Source organism: Bemisia tabaci, chromosome 3 (assembly GCF_918797505.1).
Source record: "Bemisia tabaci chromosome 3, PGI_BMITA_v3".
Classification (NCBI taxonomy): domain Eukaryota; kingdom Metazoa; phylum Arthropoda; class Insecta; order Hemiptera; family Aleyrodidae; genus Bemisia; species Bemisia tabaci.
Window position 1 is genome coordinate 21,247,732 of NC_092795.1, and position 26,128 is coordinate 21,273,859.

At 40.7% G+C, this 26,128-nt stretch overlaps 1 protein-coding gene across 1 annotated transcript; it reads left to right on the top strand.

Annotated features, from left to right (window-relative positions):
• On the top strand, positions 1 to 25,283 carry LOC109029913 (uncharacterized). Its single transcript, XM_019040617.2, has 3 exons — positions 1 to 507; positions 9,168 to 9,224; positions 20,118 to 25,283. Exons 2-3 carry the CDS (start codon positions 9,186 to 9,188, stop codon positions 22,734 to 22,736), a joined length of 2,658 nt encoding a protein of 885 aa, XP_018896162.2. The 5' UTR covers positions 1 to 507; positions 9,168 to 9,185; the 3' UTR covers positions 22,737 to 25,283.
• Positions 25,284 to 26,128: the final 845 nt, after the last annotated feature.

The following is a 26,128-nucleotide window of genomic DNA, read 5'->3' on the forward strand; positions in this document are numbered from 1 at the left end:
AGAGTGAAGCGCTGAGCTATGCATGTGAGAGAGAAGGATATAGTGCCAAGCCTTGACCAAGTTTCGTAACGTTCCGTCTATCTCTCTCTTCCTGATTATTTCACAGCGAATCCCAGGGTGTCTATCCTTCTCTTATCGCCTTTGTTGACTGTTCGCGCGTCGAAAGCCTGAAAATGTAGAAAGCAGATATTAGTTTTAAGTTTTAAAATTTCCTGAGCTTTTGTGTGATTTTATACGGCTTTGTGGTGCTTTCTATTGTTCGTGATATTTTGTTTTATACAAGCTCACCCCTTTCCCGGCGCCTTTATGCACCAGTTCCCTGGGGTAGCTTCCACCTGTGACCCTCTTGTGTACCCTTTCTTTATCCACTGGGTTCTTTCTGAAAGTATCTGCTATCTCGCGAGTTTTTCGGTTTCTACAGTGCTTAATTCGGTTTAGTGTGTGTTATGCAACCGTGAATACCTTTGTGTTTCAAATCGGCCAACAATGGAATAACCTCACCCCCCTGTAAGTAACTTATTGAGAGTCGTATTACACTTGAACTTTAGGCACACGATGAAAAGTTTTTCTTCAAATACTATTCAATGTCCGGTTGAACATACTTACGTACAAGTATCTCAATTTAAAATAGTCGATTTTATGCTCCCTGTCTTTATACTTCTCTACGATCAAGTATAAACATAGTCATAACCTCAATTGCATCTAGCTACGTAGCGGAATGCATCTTGCTCTCTGAAGTTCCGCACTGTTGTTCCTCTTTTAGTATGAGAGTTTTCAGTGATCTCCTGAAGTTGTAATGAGATTTATTTGAGGTTAAAACATGGACCACAGGGCTCAAAAGCTCTGCTTCCTTTGAGCATGTCCCTGGTGCATGCCCAGTTGGGTGCACGCTTCAGGACATGCTCAAGTTCAGAGCTCTCTGTGAGCCTGCTCATTCCAATCTCTATTTTTCCCTCGTTTTCAAGATGTAAACTCAGGGTATGCGTTGTTTTATCTGAAAGTAAATACCATTTGTTGACAAGATTTCTCCTTTATCAGAAAAATCACTTGCGAATATCTAGGCTCTTGTGGTCAGACATTCTCTGGTAGAATAGCTATTGATAGCCAGACTCAAAGCTTGTTGCTCAATTATTATTCTCAGTACAACTACTTGTTGGACTCTATTGAATTTCTCCAACACTAACCGACATTAATATCAGCAATGTAGAGCTTGTGTATCGTACATTGAGACAAATGTCACAGTATTGTTTATGTCACCATTCACCAGAGGTGCCACCTGACTGCATGTATTAACCTGCTGAGTGGTGCAAATTCAAAGCTAACCGGAGATTGACGTTTGTCTCAACATACGATGCGTGAGCTCTATGTGCTGAGAGTTGCAGCTACAGTTGTATGGCAGATTCAAATCCTGTCCAGGTAGCTACAGGTGTTCAAATAATGGCATCCTGAGAGCTTAATTAGAGGTTGTTGATGGAAGAAAAAAGTTAATTCTCAACCAAGTTCAGCACCTACTCACAGTAAATGTGTTGTGGTCAAAATCTGTGTTCAATCGACATCTCATTTAAACCTCGAAGGAAGAGGAAATATCCATGAACAGTACTTATTTGAAACACACACCGGCCACACAGCAATTTGCCGGTAAGAAATTGCCTTTGGCCACTAAGACATGAAACTAGCGGCTAAGCCATAGCCGCCAAGAAAATTGTTGTTAAACTCCGTTTTTGGGATTTTTTGGCGCTTTCCACAAGGTGCCACGTCGTGTCGTGTTATCACTTCAATTTTCATTTTCATTTTCATTTTGGCCCTGAAGAAAAAAAGTTGCAGGCCAGATGGCCGCTAAGACTTCATGGCAAGTTTCAAACACTGTCCATAAATATTTCTATCAGTAGCTTTCCTTATACTCAATGAATAATGCAGGGTCTTTTTAGTCAGCACAGAGGCGCATAGTTTGTTTTTTTACAAGTCTTAATTAGTCAATTAGTTAGTTGATCATTAACATGTTGTTAAAATCCACATTTCAAGGTAGCAAAGTGACAATAGTCCACTCAAATTTGTTATTGGCCGTGTAGATACTTACTGATGAAGTTAGTCAGGGCCTGCTAGGCCCAAAATTCCACTCATTGGTTGACCAGAACTCAGAAAAGAAAAGAACAGACCAAAGTTATATCAGTCTGAATGTATCAATCACCAGTAGGCCCATTGGTGTGCATGTAAATATCTGTTAAATGGTGCCATTTTTAGATGTGACAATTGTCGATTCTTTTCTTTCCCCAGTTATAATTTCTTTACCAAGACAGCAAGTAATAGTATGATTCCATCGAAGCTCATTAAAGCTTTAACTAAGCCGGGTTGACATTTAGGAACTAAGTGCCGCAAGGGATGTCCTATGAGTTTTTGCATAGCTCCGAATTGGTTATGTCAATAAGATATTAGTTTAGAAGATCCTTAATTCCTTGCTGATAGCTATCTGAGTTATTGGAGCTGCAGAAAATGGGGTGTTGCTTAGTTCACCAGCTGAAGGGGTCAAGTAACTTGATAGACAGGTGTACTACCCAACTATATTTTTATTTAATGCTCACAGAGCCCCAATAGAGCTGGTTGTTTACAATAACAGCAGCATTATCAAAGTTCAATAGTATTTTAGAACCAGGGGTACTGCTTTCATAACACTATGGATTTGTTTGAACACCCCTCAACATTGCCCAATACTTAACTTTAACAATGCATCTCTTATTACACTGTAAATCTCTTAAGTGCAGCTTTTTTTGTAGAACAAAGGCTTTAATTAAATAATATGATGTTCCTCATGACCTCCAAAACACAATGAGCGTTTAAGTCAAATCAAACTTTCTTTGTGCCAATCCTGAGAGCAGCGGGCCCCCAAGTGAATTTGTCTGCATTTTAAACGTGTTATACAGCAGGAATGTTGCAGCATCTAGTCAAGGAGAACTTTTGTATCAATGCTGGCTGAGAAGATGAGTAGAGTGTCTACTACCCGTAAAATCCAAAAATTTAGGAAACTCGCTGTCATCAGAAAAAATCAGGAGAATCGGTCATAGGTCAAAAAATACTGAGTGCATTTTTCAAACATTTGATTCAATGCACTAAGTATGTTGAATTGTTAAATCAAACAAGTATCCATCTATTCGCGCAAAAATCAGGAAATTTCTTCTAAAATATAAGGAATATCCATATTGAAATTTTAGTAGACACCCTGATAAGACAGACAAAATATATCTAATTCCTCCAAATGTTCAAAGCCCACAGCATAGCATCCATACATACATAGCAACAGTCCCACATTTCCACTGAGAAACGCATATAGGAAGGCCAAAAAGTATCTTTTCAACTTCGCTTTTCTGAAGATGGGCACCAACAGTTAAGTTTTATAAGATCATCGTTCTCTTGAGGTTTCGGAGGTTTTTAGAAAATTCAAATGAAAGTTTTAAATAATTTTATTACCATTCCTACTCCTTTCTTATATAAAAAGAAATGTGAAAACTCATTTTTCCGAGCTTTTGGGGGAGCATTAGGCTGTGGGGCCATTTTCATTTTTCTGACCCCTCCGACTCTTCTCAAGGATTCTTGCCATCCATTAAGGGAATCAGATTTTTGACCCCCCCCCCCCCTTCCCACCACCCGTTGGGATACCCGCCTGGTACCTCCAATTTAATTTTCGGTGCATGATGAAAAAAGCTTTATTTAACTTTTCTAGGTTTTAGAGGTATCTCTCCTTTTTGGCTCGGTGGAAAAGAGTGGAGAGTCAAAAAATACTTCCATTTTAATTCTAATTTAATCTAATTTTATCCATAATTCAGTGGCAAAAAGGCGTGAGAAGGGATGGAAAAACTTGGGGCCACACCGCCACAGTTACGAGAGGTCGAGGTTTTTATAGAAAAACTTTTACCATCCATACCACAAGTTTGTTTCATATTGACCAACAAAATACTCCAGAAGTAGTGATCTATTTGCCCTAGATTTTCATTGTTTGCAGCAGAGAAGACACCTCTCTCACGAGTATAGAACTTATGTTTATGTTTACTTTTTTCTCCCTCACTAAAATCGAGACTGAGTAGTGAGTATCCACCAGTTTGATCGAGTGAAAAAAGTTCTGACTTCAGACAACCTCTGAACTGCTTATAATGGAGGCCTCGCAGCTTTGTAACAATTGCCACGTCCTAATTCCAAATTTACTCCATAGTATTAAATAATTAGAGTAACGAGTCACGTACAACGCCTGTAAAGCAAAGCGCTTCGGGGACTTGGACCACAGAGATTCTCTTCCTGAGTTCCTGCTTTCGACTTGGTTTGATACTGTGCTTCAGATATTGCATAACCGCTTAGTTGAAGGCGTTTCTTGGACCCTAGCGATTAGTTTCACGGCTTCTCTTGCCAGAACTGGCTTGGATTTCGTTCCGAGAAGGTAGTGATCCTAACGGACTAAAGCTTTGTTTTCTCAACTACTCTCTCCGTTTCTTTTTACAATTGTTTTCTCCAACATTGAAAATATAACCGTGACAAGGGTCAAACCAAACATGGAAATACGTCGGAATGCTTCGCGCGTGGGGCGTTATGCATCACGCGTTCTTCTCATAATTTTTATATTATTGAGTATGATACGGTCTTTCTATGTTCTCGATTAACTATAACCACCCCAGTAGCAAATGAAAGTAATAGTTTCTCAAATTTTGAATTTTCTGTGGTTAAATGAATATGTTTGTGTAAGCAGATTCATTGATATGCAAGGTGATGTAGGTAGGAAAAAATCTCATCAGAGCCATGTTGAACTGCTCGAACACACGAATCCCTACCTTCCCCACTATTTTTTACTTCTTTTTCTCTAAGTACTAATGTCATTAATTTTCAGCATATGCTGAATTTTAAAAGTTGGACCGTTGTATTATTTATATATCTACTTAATTATTTGATGTACACTCGTATCAGTTAATTAAATGCCTCTGAAGATTATTATGTGCGCTCAAAAAGCTTCGGACAGATAAAATAAAACAGCATGCGTAACTCTAAACGGCTACAGCCAAATTTTCTCTCGCACCTACATCATCAATCACAAAAAAAAGATATAGTTCTGAGCACTAACTGTTTAAATAAAATGGAGCCATCTAGTATGGCAGTAGCGCTGAACCCTAAAACTTTAGGGTCCAGCCCTACAGACTGTAGGTATCAGCAGGACTGCCATATCAAATGGCTCCATTTGATCTAAACAGTTAGTGCTCAGCACTATATCGTTTTACCCGTGTTTTATTTTTGTGATAAGCTCACGCATAGCATAGCATACCTGCACACTAGGTAGAGGACAGGAAAATCTCCAGTCATTCATTCGTTTTACTACTATAACATCTTTTCGGTCAGCCACAATTGGGCCGCGTTAAGCAGAAAGAAACCACGCCACATCAGCTATTGCCAAATTTAATTGGGCACTTTGATTTTTTACATAAAAAAGGTTGGGTGGATTTTTGTGCAAAATTCAGTGAATTTTCTCCATAGTACGAAGAAAAATTCTCAAAATTTTCAAATGAATCCGCACAAACGTTCTCCTATTAAGAATTAAATTGCCCGGGTCATCTTCGCAGTAGCTGATGTGGCCTGGTTCCTTTCTGCCGAACGCGCTCAAATTATCAAGGCATTACTTACATGAAAGTGCTGTCTCTTCTCAATTATTGAGGACCCTTGTGATTTTAGGGTTAACATATCTACTTACTTATCTGGACTGTGGGGAATTTTTCATAATTGGTACTTTTTTTTAGTGAAACTTGGGAGCCATCTCCAAATCCCACGAATAGATGAGAAAAAGTTTCTGTATGCTCATAATGTTGTTTCATCTCAATTGAACGCATAATTAAAGGGCCTTAACAGCTATAGCACTGCACTGTGAATTTCTTGCACCCAGTCCCGTTACCGCTATTTGGACCGCGTTAAACAGAAAGGAACCAAGCCACATCAGCTATTGCCAAATTTAATTTGGCAAATCAATTTCTTACATGGAAACGGTTGTGCGGATTTTCCTGCAAATTTCAGCGAATTTTCTCCACAGTACGAAGCGAATTTCTTAAAATTTTCAAAGGAATCCATAGAAACGTTCTCTTGTAAAAAATTAAATTGCCCAGTAAAATTTGGCAATAGCTGATGTGGCTTGGTTCCTTTCTGTTAAACGCGGTCCATTTCTTGCGCCAGTAAGTTGGAGCGTGTTCAGAGACACTTCGATTTATACATCAAGTGGCGATATGGCTGAGGAACAGGAAAAAGTCAATAAGTTTTGGTCCAGAACACAGTCGTCAGAAAATTCAAAATTTCAATTTACTTGCCATTGTCACAATGCTTACGAAGAACCGTCGTGTGACATCGAACGACTTGGCAACCGGCTGAGAAGTAAATCGCGGGAAGGATTGTGTTTATGACAGGGATAAGCGTGTAACCGCATCGCCGGAATGAATTGTTCGTCATTCATTCGTCTGCGCATTTGCAGCATTGCGTCTTTTCGTCTGCGGAACCCATTTTCGATTCGAACTTTTCGCCCGCAAAAAACACCTAACTTTTGTGTACGTCGATTCGAGCTCACGAGACAAGAATAAAAAACATTGAAATGTCTTTACTGGGTTGAAATTTTTCTCTCTTCGCACTGAGCGAGGAATTGTATGTGCCCGTCCAAGTGCGGGAAATTCGAAATGAAGTTTCTGGCTCCACTACTTTGGTTCGGTTTTACCACCCTTTGACGAAGGGGAATTTTAAAACGATCGTTAATTACCTTCGAGTTAATCCTCCTTTGTTTTAAGTTGTAGTGTATAGTTTGAAACCAGGGCCGGATTAAAGGGGTGGGCTGCGGCCCATGGCGGCAAATTTTGCAATTTTTTCAAATGTACGTATAAAAAAATGTCGGATTCAGAAAAAAAAAATCATCAATGAGAAAAGATGACGAAATCTCTCTTTCCTGAGACTTCATGCACGCTGGGCGTGTCGATTTCCTTTGTTTTTGCAGTGGTTAATCCGCTTAAGTGCGCTTCAGCTAGAATTATATTTAGCAACCAGGTGGTTTTTATAGGAGGATTATAATTAAACAAGTGGTTAGAAATGGAAACAAAATAATATGAACTATGCAAAACGATTATTCCGATAACGGAACTTGGCTGTTTTGAAATGCCTTCAAATGCGGCGTGATACCTCACGCATTCCGGAGAGTTCAAATAGTTGTATCATTGCGCCGTATGAATGTGACGGAAGATTTAAATGGAGTTAGCCTCCATGCACGCTGGGCGTGTCGATTTCCTTTGACATTTTTGCGCTGGTGAATGCATAGCTGAAGTGCGCTCCAGCTAGAATTGTATTTAGCAAATTGGTGGTTTTTCTACGAGGCTTAAAAATAAACGAGTGGTACAGAATATAACAAAAGAATATGAACTATGCAAAACGATAATTCGGGTTTCGGAACGTGGCTGATTTGAAAACGCCTTCAAATGCGGCGTGATACCTCACACATTCCGGAGAGTTTAAATAGTTGTATCATTGCGCCGTAAGAATGTGACCTAAGATTACAATTGAAATAGCCTTCATGCACGCTGGGCGTGTCGATTTCCTTTGACATTTTTGCAATGGTGAATCCGCTTAAGTCCGTTTCAGCTAGAATTGTATTTAGCAAATAGGTGGTTTTTATCGGAGGATTATAATTAAACCAGTAGTTAGAAATGGAAACAAAATAATATGAACCATGCGAAACGATTATTCCGATAACGGAACTTGGCTGTTTTGAAAACGCCTTTAAATGCGGCGTGATACCTCACGCATTCCGGAGAGTTCAAATAGTTGTATCATTGCGCCGTAAGAATGTGACGGAAGATTTAAATGGAGTTAGCCTCCATGCACGCTGGGCTTGTCGATTTCCTCTGAAATTTTTGCAGTGGTGAATCTGCTTAAGTGTGCTTCAGCTAGAATTGTATTTAGCAAATGGGTGGTTTTTATAGAATGATTATAATTAAACAAGTGGTACGGAATATAACAAAAGAATATGAACTAAGCAAAACGATAATTCGGGTATCGGAACTTGGCTGATTGGCCTGGAGCTCAACACAGGGAGGAATGATGACGAGGACTTGAGATGAAAAAGACAAGTCCTCGGCGCGGCGATCGGCATATAACACATATTAGCGCCTACAAGACTGCATGAATACTTCACCCATTGCGTCAAACACAGTGCGGCCAGGAGCGGTTGGCGTGAAACGTATAGCGCCTACAAGACAGCAGGAATACTTCACGCATTGCGGCAATCACAGTGCGATCACCGCGGCGCAGCGGCGGAAGTTAAAATTATTATACCTTATTTATGTTTGTTCTTTCATAATTTTTTGGTTCATTACTTATATAATGGAGGACCTTGTCCACATAGAGATAGGTTTACGGAACTTAACTTTTTCGCAAAGTTCCGTGAAATTTTGCTAGTAGTGTTGACAGGGCTTTCGCAAAAAATGTATCCAACACGAGTAGGTAAACGCCTCTTATGCACCCCTCCCCCTCCGGCACGTTCTCTTGATGGTTTTTATTGATATTTCAAAACGAATGAGAAGGGGGCGGCAAAATACAGGTGGCCCACGGGCGGCAAGTAGGTAAATCCGGCCCTGTTTGAAACCGCTTAAAATTTCGAAGGATGAACTTACGAAGATGCTCGTTTAACGTTCGCTAATTCTTTTTCATCAATTTGGATCCATGCGACTTAAAAGAAACCATTCAGTGGTGGCATCATTTCAGATTTGTAAAACAGTGCCCTCGTGCCCTTTTAATTCCGTACACTTCACTTTAAAGATGAAAAGGAAGAAAAACCGTTGTTTAAAATGGATCGCATATCGCACATTTGGACTGCATTTTGCAATTTGGACCTATAAATTCTGGCTTATCTGAAAAAACACTTATGTGCAAAGGAAAACTAATGGCACATACGTTGTTTTTATACCTGTCCGGAATTTATAGGTCCAAATTGCAAAATGCAGTCCATTTGGTGCGTTGAGACTTATTCAATCTAAACATTTAAAAAAATTTTTTTTGGACGTCTAGTCATTCCGCCCTCTCTTTCTGATCGGACAATTTAATCTAATATTTTTCACAACTCCTTCTCCTGATTACCTGACTTTCGCGTTTCAATCGTAATTTTTTTCTCATTTCAGGGACGAATCTTTTGAAGGATGTCCGAACCGGAGACGCCGACAACGCCCTACATGGCTGTAAGTACTCTTTACATTCTTAAAATACACACGAGCTCACACCCCGTCAAAGCCTGTATGTGTTGGTGTTGGCAGGATTTTTGTCAGATCCCTGGTTTTTCTCACATGGCAACTCCTCGCACGCTCAAACGGAAATGACGCTTGGACCCTTAAAATTCGGATGCACTGAAAAAAAAAAAATATCTCGGTGTATTTACTAAGAAAAGGGTAAAATTACCAAGAATTCAGGGTTCTATTTGATCCCAGTTTTTACTTGGTAAAATTACCATTTATGGAATTGGTAATTTTACCGAGAAATCTCGGTAAAATTATTGGACTTTCTCGGTAATTTTACTATAGACCTTGGTAAAAACGCCAATATTTTTTATCGACTGTGGTAGAATTACCGAGATAAAATGGCAAAGTTACCGGGAATTGATTACCAATAAAAGTGGTATTCTTACCTGGAAAAAACAGTAAAAATACCGGTTTTTAGGTAAGCTTACCACTCTGTCTTAGTAAAATTACAAATAATTGGTGAAAAAAGTGAGATGGTAAAGATACCAACGGACCTTGGTAAAAACGCCGAGAATTTTTTTTCAGTGTGGTTCTGATTTTATGACACGCTAACTTCATCCAAGTATTAACAGCCTCCCCGTTCCCTCTGGTTTTTGCCCTGGCTTAGGATTCTCAGGTATTATTAAATTATTTCTATCATGTATCGCATACACTAATAAGAAGTAACCCAACGAGATTCATACCTCGAAGCCCCAAATAAAACATTTTCCCCCGTCAAAATTTCACGTCATTCTACCTGATACATTTTCACATTCAACTCGTCTGTGAAGCAGTTTAAACTTTTCTTTTGCCAATACTATACAGGCTGATTCCAGGCTGAGTTCAAAGTTTTCTGGAGCCGATCATTTTGACCAAATTAGGATTTTTTGTGGTATAAAAATTCTTCTGAAACACCAAATACTTCTTTACCCAGAGTTTAGGAATGAAGATGTATGTAATTTTTATTTCTTCTTTATAAAAAAACCTTGGCAAAACGTAATGATGATATTCCTATTTCAAAATTGTTAGAGCTATTTTTTCTGGTCTCAGAAAATAACCACCCTTTTTTTGAGTCAGAGGGACGTTGGGAGGGGTAAATCGGACCTTCATCTGGCTTAAATCAATCTCTGTTGGGTTAGTGATGCCCGCAAAGTCACCCAACATGAGTTCTTTTTTATTCATTTATTTATTTATTTTTTTTTTTAAATTTTGATGAGCAGTAGCTCTAAAGGAAAAACATTTTGGAGAAAAAATGCTGCACCACCAAAAATCATAATTTTGAACCAAAAATTGTCCCCTGATAACTTTAAACTTAATCCTGCATCATCATGTCGACCCATTTCATCTTAGTTCCAGAAGTATGGTTCCGGATACAATGGTTTTAAAATGCATTTGCTCGAATTTGTGCACGATAATTTATTGGCTGCTGTCTAAAAATTTTGATACTAAGAGGAGGCTCATCATATGTTGTGGCCAAAGTCAAATTTAGTCTATATCAACACTAATCGAATTTCCGAATTCTCAGAGTAATGAGAAGAAGGAGGACCACAAGATACAGAATAGGGTGCAGTGGCGAGGCATTGTTACGGAGGCCAAAGCCCTAGTTGGGCTGTAGAGCTAGAGAAGGAGAAGAGAATCGAATTTGAATTTAATTGTTAAGTGGTGCTGATCTGAGCCAATCAGCGATCGACTTTAGTCACAACGTAAGATGAGACTGCTTTACATGCGCTTAAATGACGGAACAAGGATGAAGCCAAAGGGTTGGAAAGCACGCCCCGCTCCCCTGTACTCTCCCAATTCTCGCAAAACAAAGAGATGGAAACTTGGACGCAAAAAGTGCACGTGACTGTGTTTTTTGTCTTGTGTGTGTTCTTTTTTTCTTGTTCAGTGTCTGAGTGAAGTCTTGGTGTTCATCCAGAGCTTTCGTCACCTTTGAAGAAAAGTGCCCCTGTAAAATAGCCTCCGTCCGATCCTTTACGTAGACCGGTTAGTTGAAATTTTATCCAAATTTTTGAACACTGTAACCATTCCATTCTGCCCCTTGACTGAAAAGTGAGGAAATTTTGTAGAAAAATTAGGTGTACAATTGATTTGACTCGTGCGAAAACATCCGATGTCCAATACAGTGTTTCAGAATTTGAGTGGAATTTGAGTGCGATTTCGTTGTACCCTACAGACACAATGATTTAATAAATGGTTAGGCATGTAGAAACATTTTATTTAAAAAAAAATCCTCTTGGAATAATTAAACGTTTACTAGAGAAAGATCTATTTTATTCATCAGTGTCGTGGGGCATGAGAAACCATTGCATGCAATTATGGAACCCTGTATTGGATAACGGTCGTTTTCTCACGAGCCGATTCAATTAATAACACAAGAGGGAATGTCGCATTTTTATAGAGATGCTAATTTTTAGGGTATGAAATTGAATAATTTCTCGAAATCCTACTTACAACCTAGGCCAAAAAGAACTCTGGTGGGATATTAAGTATTTATATCGAGAGTTGAAATCATTTATTTGACTTAAGTGTTAATTAATCGGGGGTGTCCTTTTGATGGTGAAACCAGCAATTTTTCATGGCCTGCGGTATATAGAGCGAAGTGGAAAAACTCTGAAATTTGTGGAAAATAGCAGGCAGCGGACAGTATTTACTCTTATCTCGGTCATACAAGGGTGAAAATTCCCTTTTTAATAGAAAGTACTGCTCAGTCTACTTTGAACCTGAAAGCAAACGTTTCAAGTTGTTTTTTTCTGCCGGCGCGGTGTAGTAAGCGCAAAAATTCGATACTAGATAGATTTCCGAGCTTTGAAGAGTCGGAGATATGAACATTTTCTTACTTCATCGTATGTGATATGAAAAACACAACCCTTAGAGTCTTTCAAATGAAGAACTTTCGGTTTATATCCTTGAAATCCCATAACTAAAATCTTGTCTGAGAAACTGATGGTATTGAACATTAACTATAAGTACGGCACGCTCAAGTTCACGAGTATCCAAACACTCTTTGGCGCCGAAATAAAAACACGCTAAAAATGATCCACCAAATCCTTCCTGCAGGCGCTATGCCCTCGGTTTCTTTGCAGCAATAGTTAAAATTGTAATGAAACATGTTGAGTAATGAGGTTCGCCGGCTGTGGAGCATGTTTTTCACACTGAAGGGCTGAATTTTCCTCAAAATATTTATGAGTCCAAAGAAAAAAGAAAGGAAGGGAAAAAAATCAGTCTAACCGTCTTGTTTTTAGGAACCGAAAATTTCCGCTGTCGTGCTTGCGTGTTCTCGGTTGGTGAAAGTGTTTTAAGGGGTAGAGGGAAAGAACAAAGGTGGCTTAAATTCACAGTACCATAATCTTTCTGAGCTGTTTTAATGCATATGAATATCTACGGGAAAAGGGGCTTGCGTGCATGAGTATACTTTTTTCTAAAAATCAACTTTTCAGATGTTGAAGAATTGAAACGCGAGGTTTTAAAGAGAAACATGTTAAAATACGTTATTAGTGATCCATTTCATTTTTTGCCAGTGGAAGCGGTCAATGTCATTTCAAAAAACAATTTTGAATCCCACACATAATATAGACTCAAATTTCTAAAAACCGTGTCTCCAATATGCTTATTTGGAAGTGTATGTCAAACTGCCGTAGGTATGTTCCGATTAGATATTTTCGGGAGATTTTTCTCCCCTAAATGTGCGTGAAGCAATCTCGTCAGCAACAATATTGATTACTCTAATTTTATTTTTTTGGCCCCTGGCAAAATCTCGTTTCTCGTGGATGGTTACGTACGATTAGCATTTAAATCCTGCATGAATTTTATAAAAATTTAAATCCAATGTGTCTAAGTTGGAAAGAGACATTCTTGGTCGTCAGCCGTAACAACACATTATTCCTGTGATTGTCAAATTGTTGTCGTGGGCTCTCTTTATTTGTGCACGTTCTGTCGATGTGAAAAATAATAAAACCAGGAGTGAGAAAAATGTAGCGTCACGTGTCCTTTTCCTGTCTGTTCGTCCGAGTAAAGTTCGAGAGGGACGGATTTCGAATGATACAACAAAGTAAATGATCACCGCGAGGGGTGTATTTATCGCCATACAACGGGTAAAAAGTGCACTTACCGCAGTCCATTTGTTTTTGGCGCCCGTAAATAACGGGCCCTGGGCCGTAAAAAGTTTCGGTGGCCTCAGCTGGGTGGTTTTTTTTTACGGACTATTACACTCGCGAGGTATCGACAGTGTCACCTAGCTACCAGCCACTTCCATTATCGGAAGTAACTTTTTTCGGCGAAGAAAAAATGTAACCCATTCTACATCGCGCATGTATTTTGAATGTTCATAAAATCGTTAAAACATGTCTTGGTAACGTGGTTTTGATAGGGTCGAGGCGTCGCGGCGCAGTCGCATTGAACAGTCATCACTTAGATATTTTTACACAGACTCTCATTGTAAAGTACACTGAGATTAGTTTTGTGCCCGGTTCGAATCAAGTAACAGGGTTGCCACAGTCAGGGAATACCAGGGAAAACCGGAGAATGTCAGGGAATTGTAAAAAGTAAGGGAAAACCTGGAAATGGCAGGGGAAATGACGAAAATGTCAGGGAAAAATTGTTGGGTCACCTTTATTTGCTATCCAGAATAGGTTCGACACATTTTGCCCGAAAACTATTACTACAATAATGTCTTGTCAACCATCTGGCGTACTCTGAGTCGTGGGAATTTCTCCAAAATGTGTCAGGGAAATGCCAGGGAATTTCATATTCTAAATCCTGTGGCAACCCTGGAAACTTCGGTTTTACCATGTGCAAGAAGTTTGTCTATAAATACATGAGAAACTTCGTTTTCTCACTCATGCTGATGGAAAAAAGGTCAAGGGAAGGGGCCCGGGTCTACCTCCGTACAATGTTGCGACACAATTCAGGGAATGAATTTCTCTGTCGTTCCCTGAATTATGTCGCAACATTGTATGGAGAGAGATTCAGACCCCTCACGTCAACCTCTCTTCCATCAGCAAGAGTCTGATGGATCATCATTTAAGGTTATTCTTAAAAAAATACCGGATTCTCTTAATATTTGTATCATGTTCCGTCTGAACACCGAAGTCTACATTTTCTCAATTGTGTCTGTACTCATAACCCTCTTGGCAATACGGCAATCGTGTAAATACTTGATCCGTTCCGGTCGAATTTTGTGATAGGCTCATCAGGTTATTATTATTCGAAGGCGAAAACGTCACGGAATCAAGATCCTTCTTGGCACCTCTCAAGGAGGAGCCAGCGAGCATGCAGGCATATCTCGCAAGATTTAATTACTTCAAAACGGGAGCTGATTCCCGCCACTTTAGAGCTGAAATTTATGATGTTTCGAGCCCCTGAGAACATGCTTGTTAATTAAAGTCGCACGTTAATGACTCCAACTGCCTCTGGGTGCATCCTCCAGCCCGACCAACCCCCTCCCCTCCTTCTCACACTTATCATTATCACCGCTTTGTTTTGGTCCTCTCGTTAACCCTATCTCTCGCTTTCTCGCTTACTCTCAGGGTTGCCATTTTTAGGTTAACCTCCTGTAATCCTTATCAAATGACCTTGTGATAAGTAGCATTGTTGAATTAATGAATTAGCGAGCATAGTTATTTGATAACGATTCAACCATCGATATTTTTAAGATCTTCCGAAGCTTATGAAGATGCCGCCCGATGCTGTCAGGCTGAGGAGAGACGCCGTATGAACATTCGAATGTTGCCAAATTTCCTCCCAGAAAATATTTATTTGGGAGAAAAGTTCTTTTTATTCTCTCATGAAATTTTGTGACTTTTTTGGTCAAATTGAGGCACAATTCTCTGAAAAATTGGAACAAATATATAGACAAAATTTCTCGAAAATTCGTGATTTGTCAAAGGAAATTCGGCAACGTCTGAAGGCTCATACGGCGTTTTTCCTTAGCACGGCAGTAGGGACCTAGGACATTATTACCGTTTTGCCACTCGAAATACAGCAATAATCGAGCGGATTTTTTATTTAACCGCTTATTTTGATTTTAATGGATCTGTTCCTAACTTCAGCGGAAGCATTCGGAGATTTCGCCAACAGAAAGGGGCTAAAAAATTTGCCCCTTTGCTCAAAATCTGCGCCTTAAAACTCATGTTAAGCTTCCTGCCTCGGTTGAGGTTCGCATCAAAGCCATTTTGAGAATATGGTGCATTTGGTTCTGTTTGAAATCAACTCTCAAGCTCGGAAAAAGCTCTTTTAGTAATAGGAAAACATCCTTTGTCTTGGTAAATCTCTCTCGTCGGAGTTAGAACGGAATAAATTAGCGGAGTTGTCATGCTTTGGGGCCAGTAATCGCCATCTACTTATTGTTAGATGCTAAAAATCCCTACACAAAGTGACATCTCTGCCGTTGTATTCACCTCTGTCTCTGCATGAAAATTCTGACCTAGCGTGGACTCTCCTGAGTAGAGGTGGTATACTCCTCCATTTCGATCTCACCCTTAAATAGATTTTTTTGAGCTTGGAAGCTGATTTTAGACAAATTGAATGTTCTAAGAATCCAACATTTACTTTGCTACGCGTATGTTTGGTGTCTTCAGTGGATATTATTATAGTGGTATGTATTCATGTAATTTCAACAACAATTTTTTTTTATCGGTCAATTCATTGTTTTGTTCGCCGTAGAAGTTAATGAAACATTTTAGAGTTCACACCAAATTTTGTTTCCTTGGTACCCACGAGATTTGCCCTCCATTGATAAGATAGGCAAAACCGAGTCCTCAGGAGCCGCATTAGTTGCATTCGCATGTTAATGGTGAAAGTCGCATAACACGTATCGCGATGAACGTAAAATTCCCGCTGGTATCACACATTTTTGAAGAAAAACTGGCAAAAGTTATGATTCGAAATTTTCAATTGCAGAATATTTTAGGTACTCACTCAGGGGGAAAAAAATATCGGTAAAAATTCCACAAAGATAGCTTTTTTCTAGTTCCGATTGAAAAAATCATGTGACAAGTCACATCGTAAATCGATTTACTTGCTTTTCTGCTTTCACCATCGATATGTTGCAAATATCACAAAACGCGGAAGTTGGACTGATGACCAGTAGCGTGGCGTGAATTGCGATATATCGATTGTTATGCCATTTAAACCTATGGGAAAGGATCGATAAATATCGAACACCTTAATAATCGATTCTTTACCATCGGTTTAAATGGCATAACAATCGATATATCGCAATTCACGCCACGCCATTGGTGATGACTAGCCGTGGTTCCCCCGAGTCTATCACATGTAGTTCATAAAATCGGAGATCTGTCAGCTAAGGGGGTATTATTCCAGTTCTTTCTGCAAGCTCTAATTGTATGTACAATTTAGTTAGTAAATATTGTCTTGAAATGAAATAATGTAGACAGATTGCGTGGTGTGGTAGTCGCTGACAGTATTCTGGGAAGTAATGGTGTTTGCCTTCAACCGAAGAGACAGGCGGGTTCTTTGAAGTTGCAATAATTGTATTATGTTGTTTTTTTCTTTCTTTCTTCAAAGAAATAGAAGGTATATGCTGTAGCTGATTTCTCATTGAGAGGTAAGAACCAGTGGCGTGGCGTGCTTTGCGATATATCGATTGATTCGCCATTCAAACCTATGAAAAAAGATCGATTATCAGGGCGTTCGCAGCGAACACCTTAGTAATCGATTCTTTACCATAGCTTCAAATGGCGATAAATCGATAATCGATCCTTCACGCCACGCCACTGGCAAGAACAGCTCCCTTCCTTGGCGCGGAGAGAGCGTTTTACGCATCGTTCAAGAATCATTATCACCGCGAGTGAAATTAAACAGCGATTAAAAAGAGGACGGAAAGGGATGGACTTAGAAATGGGTTCCATTATTTCGCAATTATTCCTCCCCTATCTGGGCGCTAAGAAAATTTGAGTGTAATTAAACTAACTCGGCTACGAGCGCTGCGTTTTCCCTTAATGATCGAGAAAATTCCTCCAAGGCTCAACGTGAATTCTTCTCGAAAGCAAGATACATACTTTTTTGCTTTTTAAAATCACAAATTTTAGTTAACCTAAACTGTCTTAAGAAGAACACATCGCTCTGAACTAAAAATTTAAACGCTACGATTTGCATCTTCATAATTTCCTATTTTGCAGAAAATTTACCTGCAAGTATGTTTTATCAAAAATGTGCGGAAATCTTGGAATATATATTCATTTTTATCAATGAAGATCGAAGAAAATAATTTTTCGTTGTTGAATACAAACACTGCTTTTTTAAATAATAATGAAAATAATAAGAATGACAAAGAAAAACACGCCGCATTGTGGCTTGTCAACCGTCATCAAAAAGAGGTTTACCATAACGGTCTAAAAAACCATTGTAAAAAACTGTCTTATGCTGTCTTGATGCTGTGAGATGGGAGAGACTCTACGGAAAGAGGACGAGGAAAGAAACATTTCTTGAGGATTTATATTTCTAGCAATATACTTTTACGCATTCTTATTTTCCGTGCATCTGCAAAATATAGTCATCCTTGGAAGTTAGTAATCATCGGCAAAGAAGGATCGAAGTACTGACATTGTCAACCATCTGGTAAACCACTGTAGTTCCTAACTAATGTAATGGGTCAGTTACGCTGGTCATAGAATCGTGTTTTGATGCTCAATTCTTCTGAATCAGCTTAAAATAATAAGATCTGCCCAAACAAAAACTCTCTACGTTCAATATAAACTGAGATATAGCGCTTTGAAAACTTCGTTCAATGACGTCGTCCACCACGGTAGTGACAATCATTGTTTCCTCTACCTTGCTTTCATTTGTCAGGAAGACACACATTTTCTTGGTTCCTCAACGTTTAACTCGGATGAAGGCAAGGTGAAAGAAACTAAGGGTGTCACTACCGCGGTAAATGACGTCATTAAACGAATTTTTCATATTGGGATTTCTCGGTTAATATTAAACGTAGAGAGTTGCTGTTTGGATAGATCTTATCATTTTTAGCTGATCCACAAGAATCAAGCATCAAAACATGATTCTGTAACCAGCAAAACCGACTCATTGAATATAGAGGTACGAAAAGGGAATACGAACATGATCTCAGTTGAAGCAAAATTTGTTCGCACCTGAACGCAAGTCTCGTCATCATGTAGGTTTTAACTGTCGTATTAACGTGTTTTTGAGCCTGTTTTCGTCACCGAAAAATACGTATATTCACACGATTGTGAACTCAATTTTTTACTCACCCTCGTCAATTAAACTTCGAAAATACCAACATCTGTGCGTGGTTTGAATGCTCGTCGTTTAACCTTGTCAAAATTGGAAGCAAAAAATGGCGATGACTCAAATTATAACGTTGCAAAATTTATTCCCTTGCTACCATCGGTATGGATGTAGTTTTTCCGAATCTACTCATCTTACAGAAAGATAACGCGTTTTATTGTCCGATTGAAAAATTAATGTACGTAACTTCTTGAATATTTTCGTAATTTGCAAATCGGTTTAGAGAATATTTTGATTTTCTGGTCATGAGATAGGCTAGTTTTCTTTTAGAAAAGTAAATTAGTATAAATTCTGGAACAACGGAATGGACCAGTAGACAAGGCACAAATTTCAGCATTCTGATACACGTTTCATAACCAAAATTTCACGTAGAACACGATGCGCACAACGAAAATCACCGAAATCAACTCGTTATGAAGATATTTAATGATTCTTGATGCGTAAATTCAAACCACGCGCTCATTATAACTCAATGCTCTACGTGATTCACATCGCGCTAAACTTTATCATGACAGTCTCTGCGATATAAAAATCTGGCAACCTTAATCTTGACGCTTTAGCTCAGCTATTGCAAGTTGCTTATAGTTTGAACAGCACATGGTGGGTAATGAACATCGCTTGATTGAGAAGCTTGCTGAAACCGTAGTAGTGCACGATTTGACTCACGTAGAGCGTTGAGTTTCTTGTGAGCGGGCAGTTCAAACTCCTCGTAACCAATGTGAAATATAAACGTCAATATCTTTGTTAGGAGTTGATTTCGGTAATTTTCGTTGCGCGAATCGTGTTCTACGTGAAATTCTGATCAAGAAACATGTATTAGAATGCTTAAATTCGTACCTTGTCTATTGGTCCATTACAAAGATACGCGGGTTTCGAGTTCAGATTTCACACAATACTGCTGAACATATACTCGATCTGCTTTTAAAATGACTACAGTATTTTATTAAAATGCCATAGCCAGTAGTAAAAAAAAACAGCGGAATATCAGCTTAGAGACTGATTAGATAAGTTTTCAATCGGGTATCGTGCAATTCTGTTCACGATGCCCAATTGACTGGGCACTTTTGCAATTAGAATGTTGCCTGTAGCGAAAAGTGACGCTGTAGAAAACATTCTAGTCGAAAACTTGTTCCCCTCTCTCATTCTTTCAAAGTTTTCACTTTGAATTTCCGTTTCTTATTCGCCTCAGTTTTTTGAGCCTCTCGCGAAAGGGCGCACTTTTGATTTGACTCATCTTCCGCCGCGCCGCACAGTGGATTGAGTCAATGGGAGAGGTCGGACATTATTTAAAAACTTCATAAACGCACATCTTTATCGGCATGAAATGTTGATGTTCTAAAAGTAATTTCGTCGGTTTTCTCTTAAAATTTTCAATAAAAACCACCATATAAAATAGAATTGTGACGAGATAAACGTAAAATTTTACAATTTATGTTAAAAATTTCGTGTCCGACTTCTTCCAAAGACTAGTTCCACTGTGCGCCGCGCGCCGTAATGACAGTCGTAGATCTACGTCATATGCTTCTTTCAACATCGTTCTAATTTCTGCCCATCGAAGCTAAGATCCGCTCTCTTTTTCTTTTTTTCCAGAATAACACGAGCGCGGATCAGTCAGCCGCGCAGGATATCTGGTTGGATTGGGACACGGAAGAGAACGAGAGCGATGCCGAGAAGTCCAACTCGGACGCGCGCGCGCCGCCGCCGCCGACCCACCTCGTGAGAATCAAAGAAGAACCGGTGAGCCCCAGCCAGAGTCCCGAGCCGCCTTATGGAAGCGAGGAGATGACCCAAGCACCAATGGTGGAAGTCAACGTCAAGATGGAGAACCCCAGCCCGCCTCCGTCCCCACAGCAACACCAATCGGCCGAAGAGGACGCCGACGAAGCGCCTAACGACGGCAACGACGCAGAAGACGGTAACGAACCTGATGGCGGCAACGGTGAAGATGCCGGCGAACTACAGGACGAAGACGAACCGGACGATGTACCTGATGACAGGCCTGAACCAGTCGACATCAACTCGCCCGAAGACTTGCTCATCAACGGCGAGGACGGTCGGGGCGAAGACGATGACCTCTTCGAGTACAACTGCCACTTCTGCTTTGCCGCCTTCCGCAACAAGACGCAGCTCAAGGAGCACTACAAGGTCGGACACAGCACCAACTCGGCGCTCAGGTGCAACACGTGCGTCATGACCTTCAGGCAAAAAAGGGATTACACGCGGCACATGCGGATGCACATCACCGGCAAGAACCTCCGCTGCGACCGGTGCCTCGTCAAGTTCGAGTCCGAGCGGCAGCTCATCGACCACGTCCTCGACAAGCACTTCGACGACTGCAAGTTCATCTGCGAGTACTGCGACGCACCCTTCACGTACAAGGAAGACCTCCTCATGCACAAATTCGAAGAGCACACCGGGTTCCAAGACGGCTACCGCTGCGAGCACTGTAACGTCGGCTTCAAGAGGAAAAGGATGCTCGAGCTTCACGTCCAGTCCGTCCACCTGGAGCTGTTCAAGTGTCAGATATGCAGGATCACGATAACCGATAGGATCGAATATAGGAAGCACACGCGGGCGCACACCCGGACCGACGCGCGGAAGGCTTTCTGCGACGCCTGCGGCTCCAGGTTCAAGTACAACCGAACGCTCAAGATGCACCGGCTGGTCTGCCTGGGCCGTCGACTCAACTTGATGCGTTTTGCCGAAGAGGCGCCTGGAAGCCCGCCGGGGCCGGACAAAAACTTGTCGAACACGAAGGACGACGACCCGAAGATCGTGGGGTCAAGTATAGCTAAGGTAATTTTCGACGGGGACAAGCTCGTGACTCTACATCAAGGTCACGTCCATCATAAAGGTGTCTCGGACGTGTTGATCGGGGGCGTCAACGTGACGGTCGGAGAACGGTCCGAAGTTGTGGAAGTCACTGCCGAAGAGTATCCGGGACGGAAAGTGAATATCGAAATCTACAAAGCCGCCAAACCCGCGGAACCGCCCAAAGAAGCAACTCCACCCCCTCAGAACACCGGAGGATATACAGATAGGGTTTATAGGAGCTACGCGCGGGATTACCGGATCAAAGATAGCAACGAAGGACAAAGCATTGATCCCTCTGTTTTTTGTAGCTCTCAGTTGGGTGAAACAATCGAACCACTGGGTGGTGGTGAGTTGACTATCACCGTCGAAAACGTAGAGGTGCCCAGTTCCAGCGACGCTCCCAACGAAGATCCACTCACGAACGGAGTTTCGCCGAACCCCTCCGAAAACGCAGAATGTGATACAACCCAAGATAGGACGCCGTCGGCTCTCTCGCACAATTCCAACGCGGAGAGCGACACCCCCGCCCCGAGTGAGGCTTCCTCCAGCAATGACAACAACCAATCCTTGTCGTCCACCACCTCCGAAGCCCCCGTCGAAAACAAGAAGATCCTTTTAACCACCGACATGGTCAAAGAAGAGACGTTCAGGAAGCGGAGGAGGAAGCCGCCCCCGGAACCCGAGGAGCCTGTCGAGAAGATGTCCTTAGCGGAGATCCTGGAGGCCGTCGAGTCGTGCAGCCCGGCCGTGCGAATACCGCGCAAGCCCGGCATCAAAACGGAAGACGGCTTCGTCGAGAACATCTACAAGGCCCACGAACTGCCGGAGAAGACCCTCCTGGCCCTGAAGGCGCACGGCCTGCCGCGGGTCATCAAGAAGCCTCGCCTACTGAGCGAAACTATTCATCAAGCCATGTCCCTCCGCGGGCACGGCTCCGAAACCGGTTTCACGTGCAAGACCTGCGACGCCGAGTTCGTCTTCAAGTACGACCTGATACGTCACGAGCGCACCGCCCACGCCGCCGTCCTCAAGTGCACCCAGTGCTCCTTCACGTTCACCAAGAAGGAGGAACTCGCCCAGCACACCCTGGAGACCCACTTCCGGCGGACCGGGCCTCGGATCGGCTCGGGGCTCGGTCTCTTCGAAAGCCTCCTGGCCAAGAAGAAAGCGGTGATGCCTGTGCCGCCTGGCAGCGTGCTTCCCACAGCCCCGCCGCCCGACTCGATGCCCGAACAGAACTTCTCGTGCGAGAACTGTGATGCGAATTTCGCCTACGAGGCCGAGCTCAACCACCACATGCGAATCCACGGGACCGAATTCAAGTGCAACGCCTGCAAGGCCTCTTTCAGGGAGAAAAGCGCACTGGCCAAACACATGCTCTCCGTCCATTTCTGAGGTCCGTCGTGGGTGGATCTTGGGTCTTCGCAAGGATTCCACCTCGAGAAACAATTCGTTCTTCGTACCCACTGTTCTTATTGATCTCCGAGTTCCCATAATTTCATGGTATTTTTGTCACTCGGAAAAGTCTGGTAGTGAGCACCAGACTGTGTGGCTTTATGATGCTCCTGAGGAAATCTAGCAGCCGGTAATACCCTTGGTAGTTGAAGTATACGTTTGTTAGATCTTGGACGTATTCGAACTGATCTCAGGAAGTCATCACTGATTACTAGATTTTTCGGAAAGCATACTTAGCATGACAGTGTAGCTCCCACTACCAGACTTTTTTCCGCTCGTGGGAAATGGCTTTTCTATCGTGTTAGACGTTAATTTTGCCGATCATAGTGAAGATACCGTAAAATGTGATGTAAGAGGGTGTTCTAAGAAAATCTTGCCCGTAACTCAGTGAAGTGGGGAACAGTGTTCTGTCTTCCTCCTACAATTTTAGGAGCCACCTTGACATGATGGTCGAAATTCTAGAAGCCGTCCACAAGTTTTTAGAAGCCAAATTAACTCTTTGCAAGCGCATCATGGCGCACTGCGAACAGTGCGTTGAACGGTTTCGCGATTGCGAGTCTGATAAATCGATAGATTACGTCAACTTTCTCGTCAACTTTCTCAGGCGCTACAATGGTACACCCTCCTCCCCCCCCCCATCCCGAGTTTTAGGCTTATTTGGCACATGACGCTCCAGGAAGGCAGAACACTGATTCTTAAAGCAATGAATGATCTCTCCGCGAAAATGCTAAGTTAAATGGTTATTCAAAAAAACCGGCATTTTATTCCACCTACAAAGTATATCAATGAATGTTAAATACTTTCCATATTGAAAGGCAAAATGATTTTCTTTTACTTTAGTGCAAACTCAGGGCTGCACACATTATGTTTGAAAATCAGCATGTCAGTATCGCATAGCTCCCCTATGCTGAGAGGTGACCCAAAATGCATTGATAGCGGGACAGTATGAAATTGATCTCTTGAAAATCCCATACATTTCAATACAAATTTATCGTTGTCATAGGATCTTTTACATTCAAAATAGTTTTTGAAAAAAAAGGGGAAAAAATAGTTTCAATGGATTTTCAAGCAGAGTTCTTGTTTTGTCTGAGAGTCTACACAATTTGTTTTGGTGTAATGAATGTTACGTTGCACATGTTATTAGTCCATACTGTTCGATGTTGCTCGATTGTACTTTATAGAGCGTTACCTTTGGGATGCCCTTTTAGTTTGCGTAAAAATTTGCAAGAAAGTATGAACCGCGGATTCTAGGAATTTATTGTTTCTTAATCTCTTGTCTTTCTTGACCTCAAGCCTTTAATTCTTCCGTATAGTTGAAATGAAGGAAATCATAATAATTGCATTCGTTCTAGATTGTGCCTTCGCGTACCAGTGGTATTTGGTTATTTCTTGTTACAGTTACTCTGTCAAGTTTGTTTATTTTTAATTTTGACGTAAAAGCTTGTTTCATTTCAGTTTATTAGAGTTTCGCCAAGATGCTCAGGAGAAATTGTACAAGGCACCAAAGTGCCTTCCCGTCCAAATTCTCTTTAACTTCGTAATATATTTTAAGTTTCCCTGCTGACTCAATCGGTAGATATCTACCCACATTTCTGCGAGTAACACATCTCCAAGTGTCTTTATATTACATCTCAGGCGGTCACTCTATTTTAACATTATAAATTCTATGTTTTTTTATCAAGATAATAGATTTTCATTTATTCTTCGTATCATTCTCCTAATACTGTAAGTTTTGTTTTGTTTTCAATGTTTTATTGAGTTTTTACGAAACCAATAAAACAACCAATTTAATTTCATAAATCTTAAGTTTGACTCATCATGCGCTATCGAACCTTCGTGTTCCTATGCGTATATTTCCTTGAAGTTGCTACGCCGAAGTTGCTACACAAAAGTCACTACTTACTCTCTATTTTGCTCCCACCCCACCCATTTTATTTTACCATATGCTGGTAGCGCTGCCGAAGTTTCAAATTATTCGTAATTCCCAAGTGCGTTATATTGCTATATCGTTAAATTACCTAATGTCGAAGTTGATTTTATCAAATTTGAAAAGTTCCTTTTTCGAAGAAATTGTGAAATTATAATGATTACATCGTGACATTATCCTGTTAAGTAATCACTCATCAAAGATGAATTCGAAGATACTCAATGGATTGAGGTTTTGAAGGGATTAATAAACGAAATGAAGAAAAAATCAGAATGCAAATTATTTGAATCAAGTTAATTTTTTGTTTCTCAGATGTATCATCATATTTTTTAAGTGGAGTTATTTTATGGACTGTAGAGTATTGATTTTTGAGTTAAATATGCCAAGTTTTTATGAACATGAGACTTGATACTATCATGCCTATTTTTAATACGTATGTAAATTTATTTTTCAAGAGATATTACGATCGAGTTGTTTAGTTAAGTAGTTGTTAAGTTATTTTTGTAATTTTGACTTTACCTATCTTTCAAATCTCTCTATTAAACGTAAAATTCCAACAATTTTCACTTCTTGTCTCCTCCAAATTTTGATTCGCACCTTTAACTATTTTGAAGAAGAGGATTCCTTCGACGATTTATTATCAGCTTTTGGATATCTGTATACGTTTTTAAATGAAACCATTTATTTTCTACCTTCGCACATAATTATACTTAATCCAATTTTCTACTTGAAAAGGCAGTTTTCGAATTTCACGTAAACTATTTTGTACAACAGAGTGAGGACTGTTAAAAAAATGCAAGTGAAGAATGTTCATGACCCTTGCTCAAATTTGATTTTGTTTTCCGAACGAAAAATCTCCAAATGTTGTTCTGGCGAAAACCGCTTCTCATTCTTTTACGTATCATCCACTGATAGACGATGTGAATATAGTCCAACATATCTAATCCAGACATTTACTCCAAGCGTCAACATCAAAGGGTACGTGGTCGGAACCTATAGTATTCAGAAAAGAAAATAGGAGCGAGGTATTTTTCCGTGCTCCCTCTCAAAAAATGGCCGTAACCTCTTCATCCGTGATAAATGTCAATTGTGGACGGCTTCTATCCGGTTTAAATCTAAAATCTAACTCGACTAAATCGGTTAAGTCTGCCTGTTCGAGGTGCGGCTGGATTTTTAGGGACCGGAAAAATACAGAAAATCTAATTTTGCAGGGAGAAACATGCAAAATGTAGAATTTGGGGCTAACCTCGAGTCCACAGGGACCTCGAGGACCATACCGCCGTACTAAGGAAGAACGCCGTATGAGCCTTCAGACGTTGCCAAGTTTCCCTCCAAAAAGGCCGAAATTACTGGGAAAATTTTGAATATTATTTTCTCAAATTTTCAGACGATTTTGTGCGCAATT